Source organism: Hoplias malabaricus, chromosome 4 (assembly GCF_029633855.1).
Source record: "Hoplias malabaricus isolate fHopMal1 chromosome 4, fHopMal1.hap1, whole genome shotgun sequence".
Lineage (NCBI taxonomy): Eukaryota > Metazoa > Chordata > Actinopteri > Characiformes > Erythrinidae > Hoplias > Hoplias malabaricus.
Genome location: NC_089803.1, coordinates 64,991,681 through 65,011,658, shown reverse-complemented (window position 1 = coordinate 65,011,658; position 19,978 = coordinate 64,991,681). Strand labels below are relative to the sequence as shown.

General features: G+C 40.7%; 1 protein-coding gene across 1 annotated transcript in view; it reads left to right on the top strand.

The window, feature by feature from the left end:
• rsph9 (radial spoke head component 9) overlaps window positions 1–18,818 on the top strand; it is a 40,765-nt gene extending 21,947 nt beyond the window's left edge. The window contains exon 6 of the mRNA XM_066668216.1: window positions 18,800–18,818. Within this exon, the coding sequence (XP_066524313.1) occupies window positions 18,800–18,803 (4 nt within the window). The 3' untranslated portion in view covers window positions 18,804–18,818. The remainder of the gene's footprint in view (window positions 1–18,799) is intronic.
• Window positions 18,819–19,978: the final 1,160 nt, after the last annotated feature.

Genomic DNA, 19,978 nt, shown 5'->3' with positions numbered 1-19,978 from the left:
AAGTCAGTTGGCCTCTGGGTGAAATTGAAGCACTGCTGTCATTACCAGGCTTTCCTGGCTTGATTAAATTGGCTGTGGAACTGTGAGGAAGTTCACTGCATTTATTTGTTTAAGAGTAAATAAAACCTCCTGTGACCGAGTGGGAAGTTTGTAACTCAGTGAATGTTCAGGCGATGCTGAGCAGGGAAGGCATTTTTGAATATAGTTTGAGATCCAGTGTCAAAGATACATGAATGATAGTATTCATAAAATCCACAATGTGCATTCCCTGCCCCCTCTCTGATCAGAAATCTGGGAAATTTCAGAGTGCAAGCAACATGAAATTTCACCCCTCTGTGTGCCAACAAACATCCCTCTTTCATCCTTTTTGTCCCCCCTTCCTCGTTTGCTCACTCCCTCCCTCCTTCCTATGCTCTGGCTCTCTTTTTCTCTTTCTTCCCCTCTCTCACTCCGAGGCCAGGCTGCTGGAGAGGCTTTGGGCGTACGTGCAGAGTGGCAGCATCTCCACTGAAAGAATCAATGCGCTTTGAGAGGCCTCTGGAGGCTAAAATCTCTCCCTGATTCTCCCTTTTACTTTCTCTCAGTCTGTCTCTATTTCTCTGTATGGCTTTCTATTTCTTTTGCTTTCTCTGTCTCTCACTATTCCCTACTTTACCTTCTCTCTCTCTCTCTACCTCCCTCTCTCCCTCTCAATGCCCAGACTCTGCCCTCCTACAAGACGTCTGCCAGCTTTATTAGAATTAATGTTATGCAGGTCGCATCTCAGGCGAGACAATGACCGCTAGACTTTGCTGAGAGCTCACTATTTTCTTGCTTCAAAATAGTGTCCTTTCCTGTCTGAGTTTACACGCTTTGTGCAATGAGTTTGTTTGTTTTGCTTCCAAGCCCCCCATGATACTTCACTTCAGTTTAGTGTTCCTTTGTTTGGAAGGTGTTGGTGATGAATATGGATACAGACTAAACTGGTTGTGTGCTGGCTACTGACAGTGAGACTTTGATTTGTTTAAAATGATACCTATAAGTAAAATTTACTACTAAAGCAATATTTGGAAAGATTTGTAACATATTCAAATACAAATTCACAAGCTGGTTTACAATCTGCAATTTTTGTTTATTTATTTAAACTCCTAGCCAGTATTTGAATAATGTATCTTATAGGTTGATTCATGGACTTGCAGGGTATAATGTGAGACTTCGTAGCAGCTAATTTTCTGCCACTGTGAACAGACAGACAATGAACAAGTGTCACAAAATCTCAGTTTGTCCATAGCTATGATTTACAACACCTCTGAACTCTAAAATTGTGTGATTTAATGATTCAAATTACACACACAATTATTTAATCACTCACTCACTCACTCACTCACTCACATACTCACTCACTCACTCACTCACATACTCACTCATTCACTCACTCACATACTCACTCACATACTCACTCACTCACTCACTCACTCACATACTCACTCACTCACTCACTCACATACTCATTCACTCACTCACTCACTCACTCACTCACATACTCACTCATTCACTCACATACTCACTCATTTACTCACTCACTCACATACTCACTCACTCATTCACTCACTCACTCACATACTCACTCATTTACTCACTCACTCACATACTCACTCACTCATTCACTCACTCACTCACATACTCATTCACTCACTCACTCACTCACATACTCACTCATTCACTCACTCACTCACATACTCACTCACTCATTCACTCACTCACTCACTCACTCACTCACATACTCACTCACTTTTATTAAAATTCTCCACAAGAGGTGCAATTGAGTGCTTTGTTTAAGAGACACTGTGTTTTTTTCTGTTGCCAGTAAATCCAGCACAGTCTTGTACCAGAACCAGATGACGCAATATATTTGTCCTTGAGGACGTTCAGATTAATGTCAGATTAGGCTAAATTAATGCAATAAATTTGTGCCATATTTTGGTCAGGAAACTAGCAGCATTACACGTTTGATGCCAAGCAATCTTTGTTTGGATTCTTGCGTGAGTTCATGGTGGAGGCCGGTCAAGTAAAAAATCTGTGTAATGCTGGCAATTTTGTGTTCAGAAAAAATAAATAAAGAAAAATAATTATGTGTGGCTTGTTTATCCTTCAACGTGAACCTGAGGTAATGTGAAAACCTTTAAAGAACCTCACAGCTGCAGCATTCCCAATGTTCATATTTGGGTCCAATGCTGGAATGAATTCTTGTTGCCAGCATTATAAGGTACAATAATTGGTGTTTGTGCAGTTAGCCACACCATTCATTACTTCTATTTACTTTAGTCACTTACTTTAGATCTCTTCCATTTTGTATAAAGGACGAATGTCCTTCCATTACTACATTCTTAGGGCTTTCAGTCAAAGATCACAAAAGGCAGAGACTGCCTTGGGAGACAGTACTGAGCAGGACATGGTATCTATGTTGTGATATGTTGTGTTTATCACATGTCATAAATAAGTATGTCCAATGACGTGATTAATCTAAACGTTCACCCAGGGTTAGACCTCACGTAAAAGAATGCTATGAATGTTTGCAGGTTGTACTTTCAGTGGGGCCTGTAGCTGCAGAAGCTGAATGAAACCCTCAGTGAGGAAACAGTGGGTAATGATTCAGGTTCTGAAATGTGTTTGGAGTAGTGATGTCAGGACTATGAGGAGCACTGCTGCGATTCCCACCGCTGCCCCACGCTGCACACCACACATATCAGGACGTTACCATGGTCCCTCAAGAAGCACTTCCAAACAAATTAGATGGCCTCAAGTCAACTGAAGCAGAGATGGGGTACACAGGAGCATACATAAACACTCTGACACACGTGCAACCGAGTCTGCCCACTGTAATGGAAAATTACTCCAGCTTTCAGGCATGAGAAGTGTTTGACCTGAATTTTTACTGTATCCAACTTGTGAAACTTTTACCAAGACCATAAAGTTTAAACTAGGGTATTAAAGCCAGGGGAATGAGGAAACGGGGGATTAATGCTGAAAGTAATGAAGAGTCCAAAAAAGAGATGGAGAGAACAGAGAGATAAAGAGAGGATGAGGGATTGTTCCTACAGAGACCAGCACCATTACATCACTGTCTGTTCACATAAAGCCACATCAGCTCCATGAATTATTCTAACCGCTGTGGTCCAAAAGAATTGTACAGATAAGAATTAGATGAAACACTACAATCATCAGACACTGCAAGTGGATGTTCTCAGAGTTTGTTTTTTTTTTCCTTTGATAGACTCCAGAATCTTCAAGAATGCAGAGAATCTTCATGTGATGAGTCATGTTTTTTTTAAATGTGGCCAATAGGGGGTGGTACAGTCAATGAGGTGGAGATTTACTCCAGTGGTTGGGGATAATCTCGTGTCTGCAACTGTCTGTGGGCCTGTGCTTTCTTACTCGCCAGCTTTTTTCTTTTTGTGCGACCACATATTTGGAAGCTTTCTTGCCCCTGGGTCCAATTGTGCAACTTCTCCCACAGCATAATTTTATTTCAGCTCAATTAGCCGACTAATCAATCCAATAAGGCAAGCATCATGTGTGTGCTGTAGTTTGGTGGACTGCTTGGTAGAAACCAATACATTTGTGAAAATAAATGTTGTTTAATGATACCTGGCTTGGATAGAGGGCTGTAGGAATGACCGTAAATAGATGACGAATGTTTACATTAGAGTTGGGAAACTCTAGATGGTGAGGTTCTTGCATAGTTTGGTGGTTTCCATGCTCAGACTCCCCAGGCCAAAGTAATGAAATTAACAGGGAATTTGTATGTTAGAGCAGAGAAATCACATTAGCTGGACTACGGTCATTGATCCCAAAATGATTACAAAAATGACTTTCCTATATGTATGGTATTCATCTAAAAACCTTTTCTGACAACTTTAATGTTGAGAGTGTAATTGAGGTTCAGATCTTGACCTTCTTGAATATTTGAAGCTTTTCTATAAAGGCGACCTACATGTCTTTAATCTAATAACACTTGTAAAAAATTATCTGAAGATGTTTCCTCTCAATTTACTGCTCTTCAGTCTTTGGTCGAAATCAGTCTAATGTGTTCACAAAGCCCCAGTGTCTGTAAATAGGTAAAAAAACAAAATAAAATCTCTGGTCTGGTGCGCTAGGCTTTCTCTCTCCGTCTGCTCATGACACAGAAATAGCTTCTGGAGTTTTTAGTCAATGGAGAGAACTTCAAATGTTGAAAAGCATGAACTGAGATGAGGATATTGTATTCTTGCTCCATAGGTGAGTAATATTGACCTATTTTTCCTGTTTCAGATCACTTTAGTTGGAAATATCTCCAAACTCGGGAGATGGATAATTACATTACCGAAAGTTAATCTTCAGCCATATACAAACAAGAGTCATTTTTTCCTCAAACTTACATTCATTCATTCATTCATTCATTATCCAGTTCAGGGTCGCTGTGGGTCCAGAGCCTACTTGGAATCATTGAGCGCAAGGCGGGAATGCACCCTGAAGGGGGCGCCAGTTCTTCACAGGGCAACACACACATTCACTCACACCTACGGACACTTTTGAGTCGCCAATCTACCTACCAGCAGTCAGTCAGACAGTCACCCGGAGGAAACCCACGCAGACACAGGGAGAACACACCACACTCCTCACAGTCACCCGGAGGAAACCCACGCGGACACGGCGAGAGCACACCAAACTCCCCACAGACATTCACCCGGAGTGGGAATTGAACCCACAACCTCCAGGTCCCTGAAGCTGTGTGACTGCGACACTAACCTCCTGCACCACGGTACCACCCTGAAACATACATATTCATCTTAAAATTAGCAGAAATTACACATACAAACCAGTGAAGAGAGTTTCTCTACAAGTACGTAAGCCAACCAAATGACAGTGAACCCACACATTTACACACTAGAGTACTAAAAGAAGTTTGGCATCTGGTATGGGGTCCGCCGCTATGAGGTTAAGCTCAAATGTGATTGGCAATAATTAATAAACAATAAATATGCCTCAATGGGCTGGCAGCATCGACAGCTGAGGTTTCACAAAAAAAGATTAAATAAACATCAGATGACTAAAGACAGCAGTGGATGTTTAAATGAAAATATCTCATAATTTTATATTTTTTTGCACAGTGGAAAATGAAAGAGTTAATATGTAAACAGAGTGGTTCAGAATGATTTGATGTGAAGTTTTTCATCCTAGAGAAATGTTTTAAATGTGAAAAGTGGCATAGAACCCACACATTCACACACACTAGAGGACTAAAGCAGTGTACACACACACACACACATACATACATACACACACCTGGAACAGCCTTCTCTAGCACCCAGGGGGCGACTGGGGTTAATGTGCCTTGCTCAGGGGCAAGTCAGCCGGTCGTGGGATGGAACCAGGGACCTTTTAGTCCCAAGCCCCCTTCACTTACCATTACATTATGGCTGCCCCATGTGAAGAGGTTAATAAAAATGCTGACTGAAGCCTGAGGCACTGTTTTATGATAGTTTGGGCTTTTTAGAGGAGTATACAGAGTGCCCCAAAAAAGTGCCAAATTACACCTATTTGTTCTCCACAATTTAACATATTAGCAATTAGCATTAAATAAAAAAACACTAAGGGGAAATACAGACTGTCACTGCCAATGTAAAAAATCAAGCAATTACAGTGCATCAGTTCACATTCAACCTCTTCCCTTTTAGAATGTCCCTCATATATATATATATATATATATATATTATGATTTGAGACAACGAATGAGGTCAACATTTGTTTTTTTGTTTTGTTTCTAAATGATACCTTTAAGAGCACATCGCTGTAAAGATGTTAATTCTCTCTTGGGTCAATACCCAATTTCTTAAAATGCATGCACAGAAGAGAGGATATGGTATTGAAGTAATTCATATTCCTCTGAGATAAAAACAAATGTAGTCATTACAAACTATAAAATCATCCCAAAGCTTGAAGTTAGCAGTTTTAGCCTAAAAATGTTGTGTGACCAGATTCCTGATGCCAGCACAGAGTGTGCAGTATTGGGAAAGGTATTGGTGAGAGGTTGAGGCAAGGGCGATGGCCACAAGTGGGCCCGGGTGACCTGGGTGACACATGCTTGTTTGTGGTTGTTCTGCGCATATTTCCACTGGAGCTGGAAGAGTAAGGGAGTGCACACAAGCTGGAGCGAGGAGGGTGTGAGGCAAATGAGATGCTGCCACCAGTTTAATTTTGTGAATTGTGAAAAAGGGCCACCCCCGCCTCACCCCAGTCGAGAGTATGAAACAAACCTCTCAGTCAAAACTGACATTTTTTTGTACACCCAGTTTTACCAAAGCCCACCCAACAGTGAATTTTACATAAGGGAATTTTACACAAAATAAATGTATAATATATTGCAGCTGTTCAAATACATTCGTTCATTTTCCTCTTACAGTTGACTGGAAGTACTGAGTTGTTCTTAGCAGAGGTTGTATCTTGGCAGCCACAGGGTCAGGTTTGAGGATATTTTTTCTTTGTCCTAACCTCCTCCAGTGTAGCGCAGTTTCTGCGGTGCTGAACCCAAAGTAGTAAAGACCGAGGCTCTATTCTCTCTGTTGCAGGTCAATGGCGAATCACTATGAAGTAATTGTAATTTTAAGATAAGAATTCTACCTTGTGTTCCTTCATTACTAATATCAATGACGTATGGCATTTGTGATTGGCTAAAAAAGTGCAGATATTTCCCTTGTGAAATAATAGGTGTTCACATTTCTGGATGACTTATATATCATAATTTAAGACTGGACTCTGAGACATGAACTATAAAAATGTGATTGTCCCAGAAAAACAATTTGGTGTCTGGTCACCCTGTCATTAAATATATTAATTGGTTGTTCCAGTAATGTAATCAAAATGACCCTGACTAGCCCCCTCTTTCTCATTTCTCACGCAAGTGTCAACACAGTACAGGAAAAAAAAAAAAAAAACAAGATTGTCCCTTGAAACAGTCTACAGTTTGTGGGTTTGAAGGACCCTCCATCCACGTCCTTATGGGACATTGTGTGTTTTAAAAGCCAAATTCTGTGAAAACCCCCTTGGACAGTGAAGCACTCTTTCATCCTTGAGATTCTTGACCTCTGCCCCTTTCCCCTCTCAGCTGGGGGTCATTCATTACAGCAACTCAAGACTGTTCCTCTCTCTGCACTTAACCTTCATGTGCAGTGGGCTTTCTGTGACCGGGGCCCTGAGACCACCGTTTGATTATGTGACCCATGTTGTTGCTGGAGGACCATGAGGAGGTGGTGATGAGTGATGATTGAACAGAGGGAAAGCAGTCGATCAAGTGCTTCTTCAGCCTGAAGCATGTGGCTAATTAGGAGATACGTACGAACGCAATAAAAGGCAAGGAAAAATACTGGGAGAAAGGGCAAAAATGGACATTGGACTTCCTGTTCAACATGGGAATGTACTACATTTGTTTGTGCAAGAGAGTCATGGATATGAGGATGTTGGAAGGAAAATATATACAAAAACAACAATTCCGTCTTTGTGATTTTACACTTACTTTATTTATGGTAAATACACAATCGATCTGGGTTTCCCAGGAATAGACTAAGCCTGGTCTTGAAAACTAGTGCCAAACGTATTCATCGTACTGTCCTATGTAGTAACGCTTAATCCAAGTTTGGGAATGTAGCCCAATGTTTCTAAACCACTTTTGTGTTTAATGAATGCAGCTATTTTAAGGTGCATTCACAGTGGACACAGGCAGTTATATGCATGCACTAAATGCCTTACCTAATCTCAACAGAATCACTGCTAAAAAAGCAGGTAAATCTTGAGCAGCAGGCCATGGGCATCAAATACACTTGGGATGAAGTGGTATGGTTTGATCCAGGTCTGATCCTCAGACACCAGTAATGTGCTTGTGGCTGAATTCAGTCAAATGTTCATAGTAATTTTCTAACATTTATTCATCCATCATCTGTAACCGCTTGTCCAATTTAGGGTCGCGGGGGGTCCAGAGCCTACCTGGAATCATCGGGCGCAAGGCGGGTATACACCCTGGAGGGGGCGCCAGTCCTTCACAGGGCAACACAGACACACACATTCATTAACACCTACAGACACTTTTGAGTCGCCAATCCACCTACCAACGTGTGTTTTTGGACTGTGGGAGGAAACCGGAGCACCCGGAGGAAACCCACGCAGACACAGGGAGAACACACCAACTCCTCACAGACAGTCACCCGGAGTGGGAATCGAACCCACAACCTCCAGGTCCCTGGAGCAGTGTGACTGCGACACTACCTGCTGCACCACCGTGCCTAATCAGCCCTCTTTAGAGGACCCACAGCTCAGTTCTTCCTGAGAACCTGAGAATAAAGGAAGAGAAGAAGCTCTGAGTTTTACCCATTTTTGCCTGGTACTCTTTCTTCTCCATTCTTGTTTTCATCATATTTATTCGGCACAATTCTAAAATGACTGCAATCTATGTAATATGCAGCACAAAGCAAACACTAAGTTGTTTTATTTCACAGTTTGTTGGTTGGTAGATGCTCCAGATCCCAGTTAATGTTCTAAAGTGATTTTTTTCCCATAAAATATTCACTTTGAAGTACTTAGGGCATGTTTGATTGCAGCAGTGTGGTCCTTTTTCCATGTGAAAGCATTCAAAAAGTAATTGTGATAATGTCTTACGTAACCTCAGTCAGGCAATTGATCCGACAATTATTAGATAATAGAAGATATCATTGTTATTATTAGATTATGTCTACTGAAGCAGTAGTAATAGTTCAGAATGCCTGGAACAAATTAACTCAAAAACCTGCACATTTTTTACTATGAAATAGTTATTGGAAATCACAAATATGTTTCATTGTTGACTGAGTTGAGCTGATGCCAGAGCTTACACATGCCAACTATTTTGAATTTAAATTTGTTCTTTTGGCTAGCACTGTGGGAGTGTGTAAGAGTTTTTCTTTTGTCCTGGGTAAGGTCAACTTCTTGCACCACCAACCATTCACAATGTGGGCTTTTGCCAGGCCCTTGGGTGATTCTGGAAGGGCCGAGTTGTGTATTTAGAGAGTTAACCACAGGTTTTTGAACATGTTCTGCTTATTTTATTTTGAGCTATTTTGTTAATGTTTTGCTCAAAGCGTTCATGAGAACACACATTGAAATGAACCGGACCGATTTGGACCATGGGGTTTATTTCACTGGCGCTGGTGTTGAGAAAAGGGCACAAGTGTAAGTTTTACATGTGTGTGTGCAGAATCTAATGGCTTCAAGCGATGCTGTATGTGCTGTGGAAGCCCGATACAGTCATGCTGGCTGGCATCGCGCTGTTTGAAGAACCTTGTGTTTCTTTATTCTTCAGTTTAATAGGTGGGAACTAGAACTCTTCTTTCCCTTCAGTCCCTTGTGGTCAGAGCAGACAGCCTTCTTCCCTGCTGAGTTTGTTGTCCAGTTTGTTGGGGAGAAATAACTTAATTTCATTTGCCTTGGACAAGGTCAGTAAAAAACAACATTTTGTTGTAGACAAGAATGCATTAGTCCCCACTTAAAGATGAGAAAACTGCTTTCCTATCTAAACTTAATTCAGAAATATGTCAATATTGTCACTTATAAACCTCCTGGAGAGTCCAGTGGACCAGGGTGGTGGGTAATGAAATCGAAATGCACGATGACTCATTCACACAGAGTTTGGTGTGAGGACAGATATTACCCTCAATGGCAAATCCAGAGGCCGCACAGACTTGAATATACAGCCTGTAACGTAGACAGTTTGTAATACCACTGGAGCCCGTTCTTAAGCTTTATATAAAGATCAAAGCCAAACTGGGCTTCACTTCTCTAAAGGTCTGCTGTTTAATGATCACTTTTATGTAGGAGTGGTGGACAAGTGCAATATCACAATATTTAAGCTCAATTTCTCAAAATGTGATATTAATTACACTATTTAGGTTATTTTCTGAAGTGTAATGGTTTAGATCAGACAATAGCAGTTATGTATTCCACAAAGCGGGACTGCTCAGTTTAGCCAGATAACCTAAGCCCAAAACCAAGCCTGTGGAATAAGAGGGAGATTCCAATTGGACTGTTCTCAACTTTGGGCTTAAGTTCGCGGGCTTACTGAAAAACCCTGCTTAGTGTAATACCCCCCAGGTGTACATGAATGTATTTTTTTTTCAGCATGTTACAGGACTAAATGCAGACAGACAGAAAGTCATTGTTCTGACCACTTCTGATATCCATAATATGCTCAGAAATACATGTTGCAAAATAATGTGCAAGAATTTACAACAATACAACAAATAAGGTCAGACTTATGCAGTAAGCACGGTTGTACAATTTGTGCAGGAATTTTTCTTGAAATGCATGGATAAATTGGGCGGCACAATTTCACAGTCACCCAGCTCCAGGGACCTGGAGGTTGTGGGTTCGAGTCCCGCTCCGGGTGACTGTCTGTAAGGAGTGTGGTGTGTTCTCCCTGTGTCTGCGTGGGTTTCCTCCGGGTGCTCTGGTTTCCTCCCACAGTCCAAAAACACACATTGGTAGGTGGATTGGTGACTCAAAAGTGTCCATAGGTGTGAGTGAATGTGTGTGTGTGTTGTCCTGCGAAGGACTGGCGCCCCCTCCAGGGTGTATTCCCGCCTTGCGCCCAATGATTCCAGGTAGGCTCTGGACACACCGCGACCCTGAACTGGATAAGGGTTACAGATAATGAATGAATGAACTTTCCTACAGAGGATGTTGAAGTCCATAGCTCATCTGAAATGGATGAATGCCCAGTGGGTATGTGTACTTTGTTCTGACAGCGGAGCTTTTAAAATTATTCATGGAATTGTGTGATCTCCACGCCAAAAAGGACCATCCTGACTGTTAGCGGTTTAAAGTTCTAACGCCAAGTTCTCTCACAGCTTGAGGGTGTATTTGTAACTGCACGTTTGTGAAGACATCATTAACACAGAATGATATAAACACAGTTTGGATGAACATGGTGTGACTTTTATGATGACTCTTCCCATGGAAGTTTATTCTTACTTCGCTATAACTCATGGGGCAGATGAATGTTATATTTGTTGGTGTCCAAAAAGTTTTGAATTGGCAATAATTTATTGGAGATTTACATCATACGAAAATAAATTACAGTTGATGAAGCTAGTCACTTAATCCCATGAGCGTCTTACAACTCACTTTGTCCAAAGTGTTGTTCAAGAGCATCACCTTTTTGAAGTAGACAGATAAAAACCTACCTTCATAAGAAACTCAAACTCTCATCACATAGCTGTTGACTATGCCAGCATTTGAGCATGCAGGGGGGTCAGACATAATACTGCACATCAAAGCTCCACCTTGTCCACCCGCTTCACAGATAAGAGCTCGTGTTGCCTTTAAAGTTCTTGCTCCACTGTTGTGGAAGCTCTTCAGTGTCTCTGTGGAGTGGAGGATTGTCGATGTTTTGATGACTCTAAGCATTGTTGTGAAAGAACATCTGTTTACTGCTAAAAGCAGGATAAAATGGCCAGAAGCAGCATTTCTGGGATGTGGTGGGATGTCTGTTTGCACTCCTGATACGACACCGGGATGATGCTTAAAGGGAAAAGGGAGTGTAAATGAAAAAGGATAGGGACCATCCTACACACTGGCATCTGGATCCAGTCCATAAAGTTTTGCAGAACAGGAAACACTAAGCAGAAACAATGACTTATTAGGACGGTTCAGAGCTATTTTTGTGATAAATGGCAATGGAACCAAGTGGAGCTTTTTCTGAGCTTGGCATGTTTGGAGTGGAATCCAGAATGACATAACAGTGTGCGACTGGGTTGATGTTTTAGTTGCTTTTATACAATGCCCTTGTCTGGTGAAGTAACTATGTGCGGTTGCTCAGAGAACAATGTCACGGGCTTAATAACGTCAGGATCGCGGGGCGGACTGACGGAGGCAGACGTAAGTGCAATAACACAGACTTATTAAAACAGAGGATAACGAGAGAGAGAGAGAGAGAGAGAAAGGTACCATGGAGCAAACAGAATAGAGGAATACAGACAGACTAAAGAGCTAAACAGACCCAACAAAGCACAGAAAGGGAAACAGAAAAGAGAGAGGTACAAACAGACAAACCAGACGAGCACACAAAGTACAAGGAAGGGACAGACATACCAGACTGACAAACACAGGAAAGAGAAGCGAATCAAGGAACAGACAAGCATACATGGAGTGAGGAAGAGTAGAAACAAACAGACTTGTGCAAAACAACGACGGTGGAATGTCCAACAAAGAGGCACAGAGACAAGGGAACTTAAATGAACACCATAGACAAGAAACACCTGGGACAGATAACGAGGGGGCAGGATTACAAACGAGGCACCATGAGAGGGTGGAGCTGAGGCGGGACTAGGGCGGAGACAGGAAGAATAAACAGAGCCATGTGCTACGTGAGCACATGGTGGAAACAACAGAAGACAGGACCAGGGCGTGACATACACAGAGTGTGAAAACATTCTGTACTTACACAATGTGTGGTTATAGATTGAAGAGTTGACAGAAATATTTGCTCTGTAGTAAACGTGTTTGGGAAACATGCTAACAAAGCTAAACATTCTTACTGTCTCTAATGCACTACATGTCCAAGATGCCCAAGATGTGTGAATTCTGAAATTAAAGATATTAATCAGTAGTTTGTTCCTCTTTGATGCAGGAACAGATTCTACTCTACTGCGGTGTTACGTTAACAGTGTGGTTCCTTTCCCCCACTGCAGGGAAACCTTTTATTTTCAAGCCTGCATTGTTGCATTTAACATTAATATTAAGCTCATGTGCATCTGCTAAAGAGCATCCAGTTTAGAAAAAAGTGTAGTTGAGGAACAACTCTAAAAACATAACATTAGTACAAAGCTTTTGTGTAATATATAACCTTATTTAAAAATGCCCATTTTATTCAACAGAAAATGACCTAAATATTAAGTAGTTTGAAAACGGCAAGTGAGAAAAATATATACATCACTGTTTTGTTATGTGTTCCATCAAGAAAAAGGTGCTGCAAAAGCGTTTATTTTATTCTGTTCTTGGAGAAAATACTGTATCCAAAAGTGAGGTTTTTTTTAAATATTTAAAGATGGTGATTTTGTGTATACATCTTTTTGAAAAAAAAAAAAAAAAAGAAAATGACAAATGTCAATGTTAATACTACACAAGAGTTACCTCAAAAAGCAGGAGAATATATGAATTTTTAATTACAATTATATGTTACAAAAAAAGCTTCAGACGTTATTTGTACATCTAATAAATCTGTCAAGTCATTCATCAGAAAAGTAAACATCAGAAACACACACTTAAGAAATCATTAGTAATAACTAGCTAAAGCAAGCATTTGGTATTAGCATGTTTTCCAGACTGTGTGAAACCCCTTAAAAAAGAAAACATACTGGTTTCAAGTCATTTCATTCCTATAAGATCACCTCTGGACAGCACCGTGGTGCAGCAGGTAGCTCCAGGGTCCTGGGTCCATGGGTTCAATCCTCGCCCCAGTTCACAGTCTGTGAGGATTTTTGCTGTGTTCTGCCTGTGTCTGCATGGGTTTCCAGGTTACTTCAGACATTTTACAACCCTAAACAGGATCAAATTTATTTGTACAGCGCTTTTTACAACTGATGTTGTCACAACGCCACAAATGTAAAAATGAAATGTAAGGGTGGTGCAGCAGGTAGTGTCACAGTCACACAGCTCCAGGGACCTGGAGGTTGTAGGTTTGATTCCCGCTCCGGGTGACTGTCTGTGAGGAGTGTGGTGTGTTCTCCCTGTGTCTGCGTGGGTTTCCTCCGGTTGACTGTCTGTGAGGAGTGTGGTGTGTTCTCCCCGTGGGTTACAAATAAAGAATGAATGAATGTAAAAATGTAAAGAGTGTAAAAATCCCCCAGGAGCGCGAGGCCAGGGGCGACAATGTCAAGGAAAATCTCCCTCCGAGCTGAGGAAGGAACCAAGGCTCACAAGGTGGGACCTGTCCTCCTCTGGTCAATCTACTGATGATAATAGTTAGGAGTCAATGAAAACAGTGTAGGGGCAGCTCCAAGGCAGTTGGTACTGGCTGGAGCATGGGACACTGGTCTGAAGAATCACAGCTTTTGGTTGATTTAGGAACTTACACCAGAAACGTTGCTGCAGTTAATGTCCCTTTGTAGTAAATAACCTCGTGGAGATCATCTATAGAATAAATCTATGAATTGTTAGTAAGTGGTAGGAACCGAATTAACAGGAAAACCAGGCCAAGCAAAGCAGCTTCTTCCAAACACTCAGATGTGAAGTTGTTACAGAGGATGAGTGAATGAAATGAAAACATCACAGCCCTTTACACTCGTGATCAGGGTATCAATCCATACTTTGGCAGTAGTGCCTAGTATTTTGACAGCATTGCCTCTTTTCATAAAAGTCTTGACAATATACTGTGGAATGTTGTGGATGTTACCATTCATGTTGCTCATTTTTCTCTTGAAGCTATGCTCCCTCCTAATGTGCACAGACCCTGCAGTAGAAACGGTAATAAATGCTGCAGGAAAAGAAATATTCATCATTTCATACTATAAAAAAGCATCGTTTTTTCTAATGCACATCTAATGATTTACAGATTTCTGGATTCAGACATGGGCTATTTTAGGATTAGGCCATAGCAGGCAAGACTGTGAATTAACAAACAGCTGGCAGACTGTGAGTGATTTGAATCAGGTCCAAAGTCTGTGAGAAAGCCCTGCTGTCCGTGTGGATACCGTTTTTTAACCCTTATAGGTTACTTTCAGCTACACAGCTCTCTTAACTCATTTCCCACACTGGCCCGAATATGGATCTGATTAGGAATATGTATGGCGAATAACCAGGAGCCTCGAGAGGATACGCTAATATGAAGCAGATGTATGTTTAGCACCATGGATATACAGGAGGAAGAGACCTGCCTAAATGCCAGACAAAAAACATAGACACGATGACAGAGCTGGGTTGACGTTTATGATGCAGCTGCTTTAACTTCTATAGTGATATCTACCTAGCCTCAGGTTGTGTAATTTGAAGAAAGACTGGGATTTTTTGGTGGTATTAGGATGCGTGTGAACTTAGATAATGACTTTGCAGCCTCTGATTCAATGTAACCCATTGTTCTCCTTTCAGCATTTCATCATTACTTCTGGATTTGACATATTTTAGATGTTAGCGCTTTTGTTTGCAGCCAGAAACTTCTGACGTCTGGGCTACTTCGTACTTCAGTGCACAGATCATATTTAATTCCCACATGGAGCACTTTACAGCTGCTCTGTTTTAGAATACTTCTACTAGGAATTCTGGTATGAGAACTTTGATAGTGTTTCTTGGACCATACCTTGCTGCATTGTCTTTGATAAACTTGTATGTGAGTAGCTGGGATATAAACTAGATATCCAATGCTGTTTCCCTCACTTTCTGGTGTTAATACTTTGTATTGTTGTAGTAATTAACTCAAAATATTAATTAGTCTTAGTCCACCTTCTCATTTTTTCACTGTTTATAACACACACCCAAAAGTTGATATACCACAGTAATTCACTGTGTAATTTACAATGATCAAAGTTCAGGTGAAATGGTTTATTCCATATGCCTCTTGTTTCTGGTATTTATTGTTTTTGTTTTTTTTCTGTGAAATATCAATCCGTGTAGACGTTCCTGTTCTTTGTTCATTCCTTTCATTAATTCATTTATGATTTCCTTAATTATTGCCATTTATTTGAAGAATCTCACTTTCCATTCTCAATACCCTTTTGACCTGGTGCAAGTATTGAACATATGTGAAATTTGTTTTCCTCTGCTGTCATGCTCCCACCTCTCTTACCTGTCATTACCTTGGAATCCCTGGAGTTTCTTAACCTCAGCTCTTGGCAATGTTTGCAAGGCGTTAATTCCAAAAGACAAGCCCAGCTGACCCTTCAAAAAGCCAGTTAGACTCAATGGCGTCTACAGGTCTCTCTGCAGTTCTGAAATTATAAGGCAAGTCCAGTTGCCCTCTGCCCTCTGTGTCCCCACTCACTTTTTGGGAACATTGCCAGAATGCAATTAGATGGTTAACTATTCACAAACCACCTGTCCCCTGGCACCGTAACTAAACCAGGTTTTTATCATATTCACACCAGCTGATCAAATTTCAAGTCATGAACCTTGATATGAAATATCCCCAATATTTAACATAGTCATCACTGGTGTATGGAATGACCTGAATGTTTAGTCTCGTTCTCGTGTTGTATCCCAGTGTGCTTGTAAAGCAGTCATGTTTGGGGCTTTTTTCAGCGTCGTGGACACAAAGGTCTCTGCTCTATAGGAATGTCTCAGCAGAGAGTCAGTGAAGGCCTGTAATTCTAGTATCCTGGCAGTTGATTGCAGTGGAACGGCTCCAAATGTTGCTAAGAGCTCAAGACCCTCTAGCTGGAAATTCAATTACCTTTCGGTTTAAAGTAACCAGTGGTCTCGTGCAAATACTTTGTGGAACAGTTAAACCAGAGTGAATGAATACTTAGGGTACGGCCTCTTATTAAGTATAATCTTCCAGACAACATGGCTGTGCAACAGTTATATATGTGACACCTTATTAAAGTAGATCGAAGGTTGGTTTTCATGGATGTTTCTCCAATATTATGATTGTCCCCAGCCCTTTATTGTCATTTAGACAACACACAGCGGTAATCTCGTTTTGCTGTGAACCGCTGTGTGTTGTCTAAATGACAATAAAGTTCACTTTGACACCTATCTTCCCTCAAGTATAATAAAGATATGTATAGAACATGTGTCTCTGTTTTGTCTGGTTTCTCAGCAAGCAATGTCATGCTTTGTTTAAAGTAATTTCTTACTCAAGCCCTGGGGCTGTATTATAAGTACAACACACTAAGTGGTTTCTCCTGTTTCTCTGTCTTTATCATAAATGCTTTTAATGTTGCAAGACAACCTGCCAAAATTGGGGTATTCCTGCTGGCAGACCTTCATTTTGAGTAGGAATAGAGTGTTAGGAAAGTTAGGCATCATCTGTAAATCCCAGAAACAGATAGCATCCATTTTATGAATTAAACTAATACAATTTATGATTATATTTGTAATGAATATAACACATTGGCTTATTCACACTGACTCTTCACAATGTGAATGACGTATACTTTTTATTCACAAAATGTACTGTATTTCCTTATGGTATGCGTCTGGAAATGGTGATAGACTACTTTGTGTGTGTGCATTGTATTCTGATAGTGACAATGAGTCAGTTTGGGACACATGGAAGCCACATGAAGCATCCTTCTATTCATGATATTAAGTTGCGTACTCTTATATTTCTTTCATCCTTGAATGACCACACAATAAAATACATGTTACTAACTTGGGTTTCTTTTTTTTCACAAGACTACACATTTCCCCTCTACATGCTAACATTTCTTACACTTTTTTAATCAAATACTTTGGCATTGATTATACATTAATGTGTGTAATGTGGAGGAGGAGAATGCCTTTACCACAACTGTGGTTGCTAAAGACTGAAAAGAAGAGAATGCCCCACATTACTATGACATTCTTTCATCCAGTAAGCCATTTATTTCCTTTTCCAGTAAGGATGTAATCTTTCATTTGTCTCATAAGGAAGGGACAGGGACTTTTTATTTTTTTTTGTGGTAAGGATGTCAGCTTTGAATTGTGTTTCTGTGCCTTACAGTTTATCTTGGCTTTCAATCAATAAATATATCAGAATTATATAATGGCGCTTTTAACAACTGATGATGTCACAAAGCAGCTTTACGGGTTTGGGCTACAGTTTCACAAAGAGAGGAGTGTCAAGGTCACTAGAGGTTCTCTTTAGGGGTTTCTGCCTGTGGACTGTGAGAAGAGCAGAAACCACAGCAAATCGCAGTTTGCTGAGATGTCAGATGGATCTAACTGTAGCCTGACCCATTCCTGCACTGACACACTTGCCCCTCTCAGCTCATCATCCTATGAGAAAACCTTCCCTAACAGGAAAACACTCAAACCACCCAAGAAGAGGCCTGTCACCCAGATCATATTGGCATGGTAAGAAAGGTTGTGGGCCTCGGTATGATGATAATACGCTCAACGGGGACATGTAACATGTTGTGGGCACACTTGGTGTTACAGAGAAATGTTTCGAAGCGCAATATTTTATTTGGATGCAGTAAAAACTGCTCTTGTGTTGTGGTTTTTGCTCAGTGTGTTCGTGAGAGTCAGACTCTCCTAGTCATCATCTGGCGAGCCCAAATTAAACACTTTCTGAGTCTACAATTTAGCACATCAGGAATCTGCTGCAGAGCCAAAGTCATGCAAATCACTGGCAAAGATCCATTGTACTGCTTGTTAAATGGAGCTGGTCATGTCTTTACTGTAGAATCGTGCATTCACATAGATCCCGTTTTGCTGTGAAACACTGTAATTGCCCTGGGTAAGTGTTCTTTAAAATCCTTCTCTTTCGGTCCTGCCCAATTGGCAGCCTTTCTGAACCCCCGCTGTCTTACTTCCACTGGGCCTCTAGGGAACTGTGCTTTGGGATGGATGCCAAAATTAGAGTAGATCATCATCTAGTTGTAGACTGTCTACATAAGTATATCGTCTGCTGCTTTTCTTGTGTCTCGTATCCACTCTGTATATCCTAAACGGGCATATACAATGTAATCCGTTCAAATATACCCAAAGGATTATACCAAATTAGGGGTGACTGTGAGCCAGGCTGTGTTATTACTGCACAGCTCATTTTCCCATCCACTTTGGTATTGCATAGTTATGCTTTTTTTCATGTTTGTTCCTTTATGTTTTTTTTTTTTTCCAGATGAGCTTGGGAGCAGAAATTTGGAGTTACCAAGGGATGAAATGTCTTGCAAATAAATGTTAACGTCACAAATGTTTTTTCAGTGTGCTTTTAATGTGCTTTTTCTAGACATGCACACAATTTGGTGTGAAAGTCAGAGACCAGTCTTCATTCTATTTTTAAACAAAACAATCATTACTCATTTTTTCAGGAGATGTAAGAAAATCATTGTAAAAATCTATCTGTCAGTTCACGGAAATGGTCACCATGAAATGAACCAAAACCATGTTGAATCTGTGACGTGGTTCTGAAAGGATGCTGTCAACAGACCTTCACTGACAAAAAGATACAGATAAAAAAGAACACATGCAAATCAAACAAACAGACCATCTGTATTCTCAAAACAATGGAACAGTGTCAGCAGTGAACTGGCCCCAGAGCCCAGAACTCAGCGTCTCTGAATGTGTTTTATGAGATTACTTAGAAAATGCAACTTCTAAGACGGAACTTGAGAGATGTTGAAAATAATCCTCCAGATTTATGTGAAATATTCAAAGCAAGTCTCCCAAAACGACACGAATCAGGCTTCTGTATTTTCTGGTAAATATTCGTTTTCTCCATTTTATTAAATTAAAGAAACAGATATTTGAATAGGCTTTGATTGGGAATGCAAATAAATGAAGGATGATGTCTTAAAACCTAACAATGAGAATTCCTTCTTCTAACAAGGTAAGGCAAGTTTATTTATAGAGCTGCTTTCATACACAAAGGCAACTTAAAGTGCTTTACAGAATACAAAGAATGGATATCATGTGATATCAGGCTACAGAAAAGTCAAGAACCACTCAGTTACTCTATGTTATCAAGGAAAGATTTGATACCGCTTGCTACTGGGAACTGACAGTAAGACTGGCTCACCCAGTATTTCCTCTGTGGAGCTGCTAAATCCACAGTCAAGTAGCACACCAAAGCTGGCTCTGGGAATACCATCAGAGATTAAGTGATGCTCATGGAGCAGCAGACATGGCATCGGAGGATGAAAAGGAGACTTGTCAAGCCTTATTTACGTTCAGGCATCATGGATCATTTCTGTTGGCTGTGCAGTAAAGTGAATACATTTCTGACCCAGGGAGAATTTTAAGAATGTGCCAAGGCAGTTGTAGTTGTAAGTGTTTCTGTATTATAACACTGACACACTCC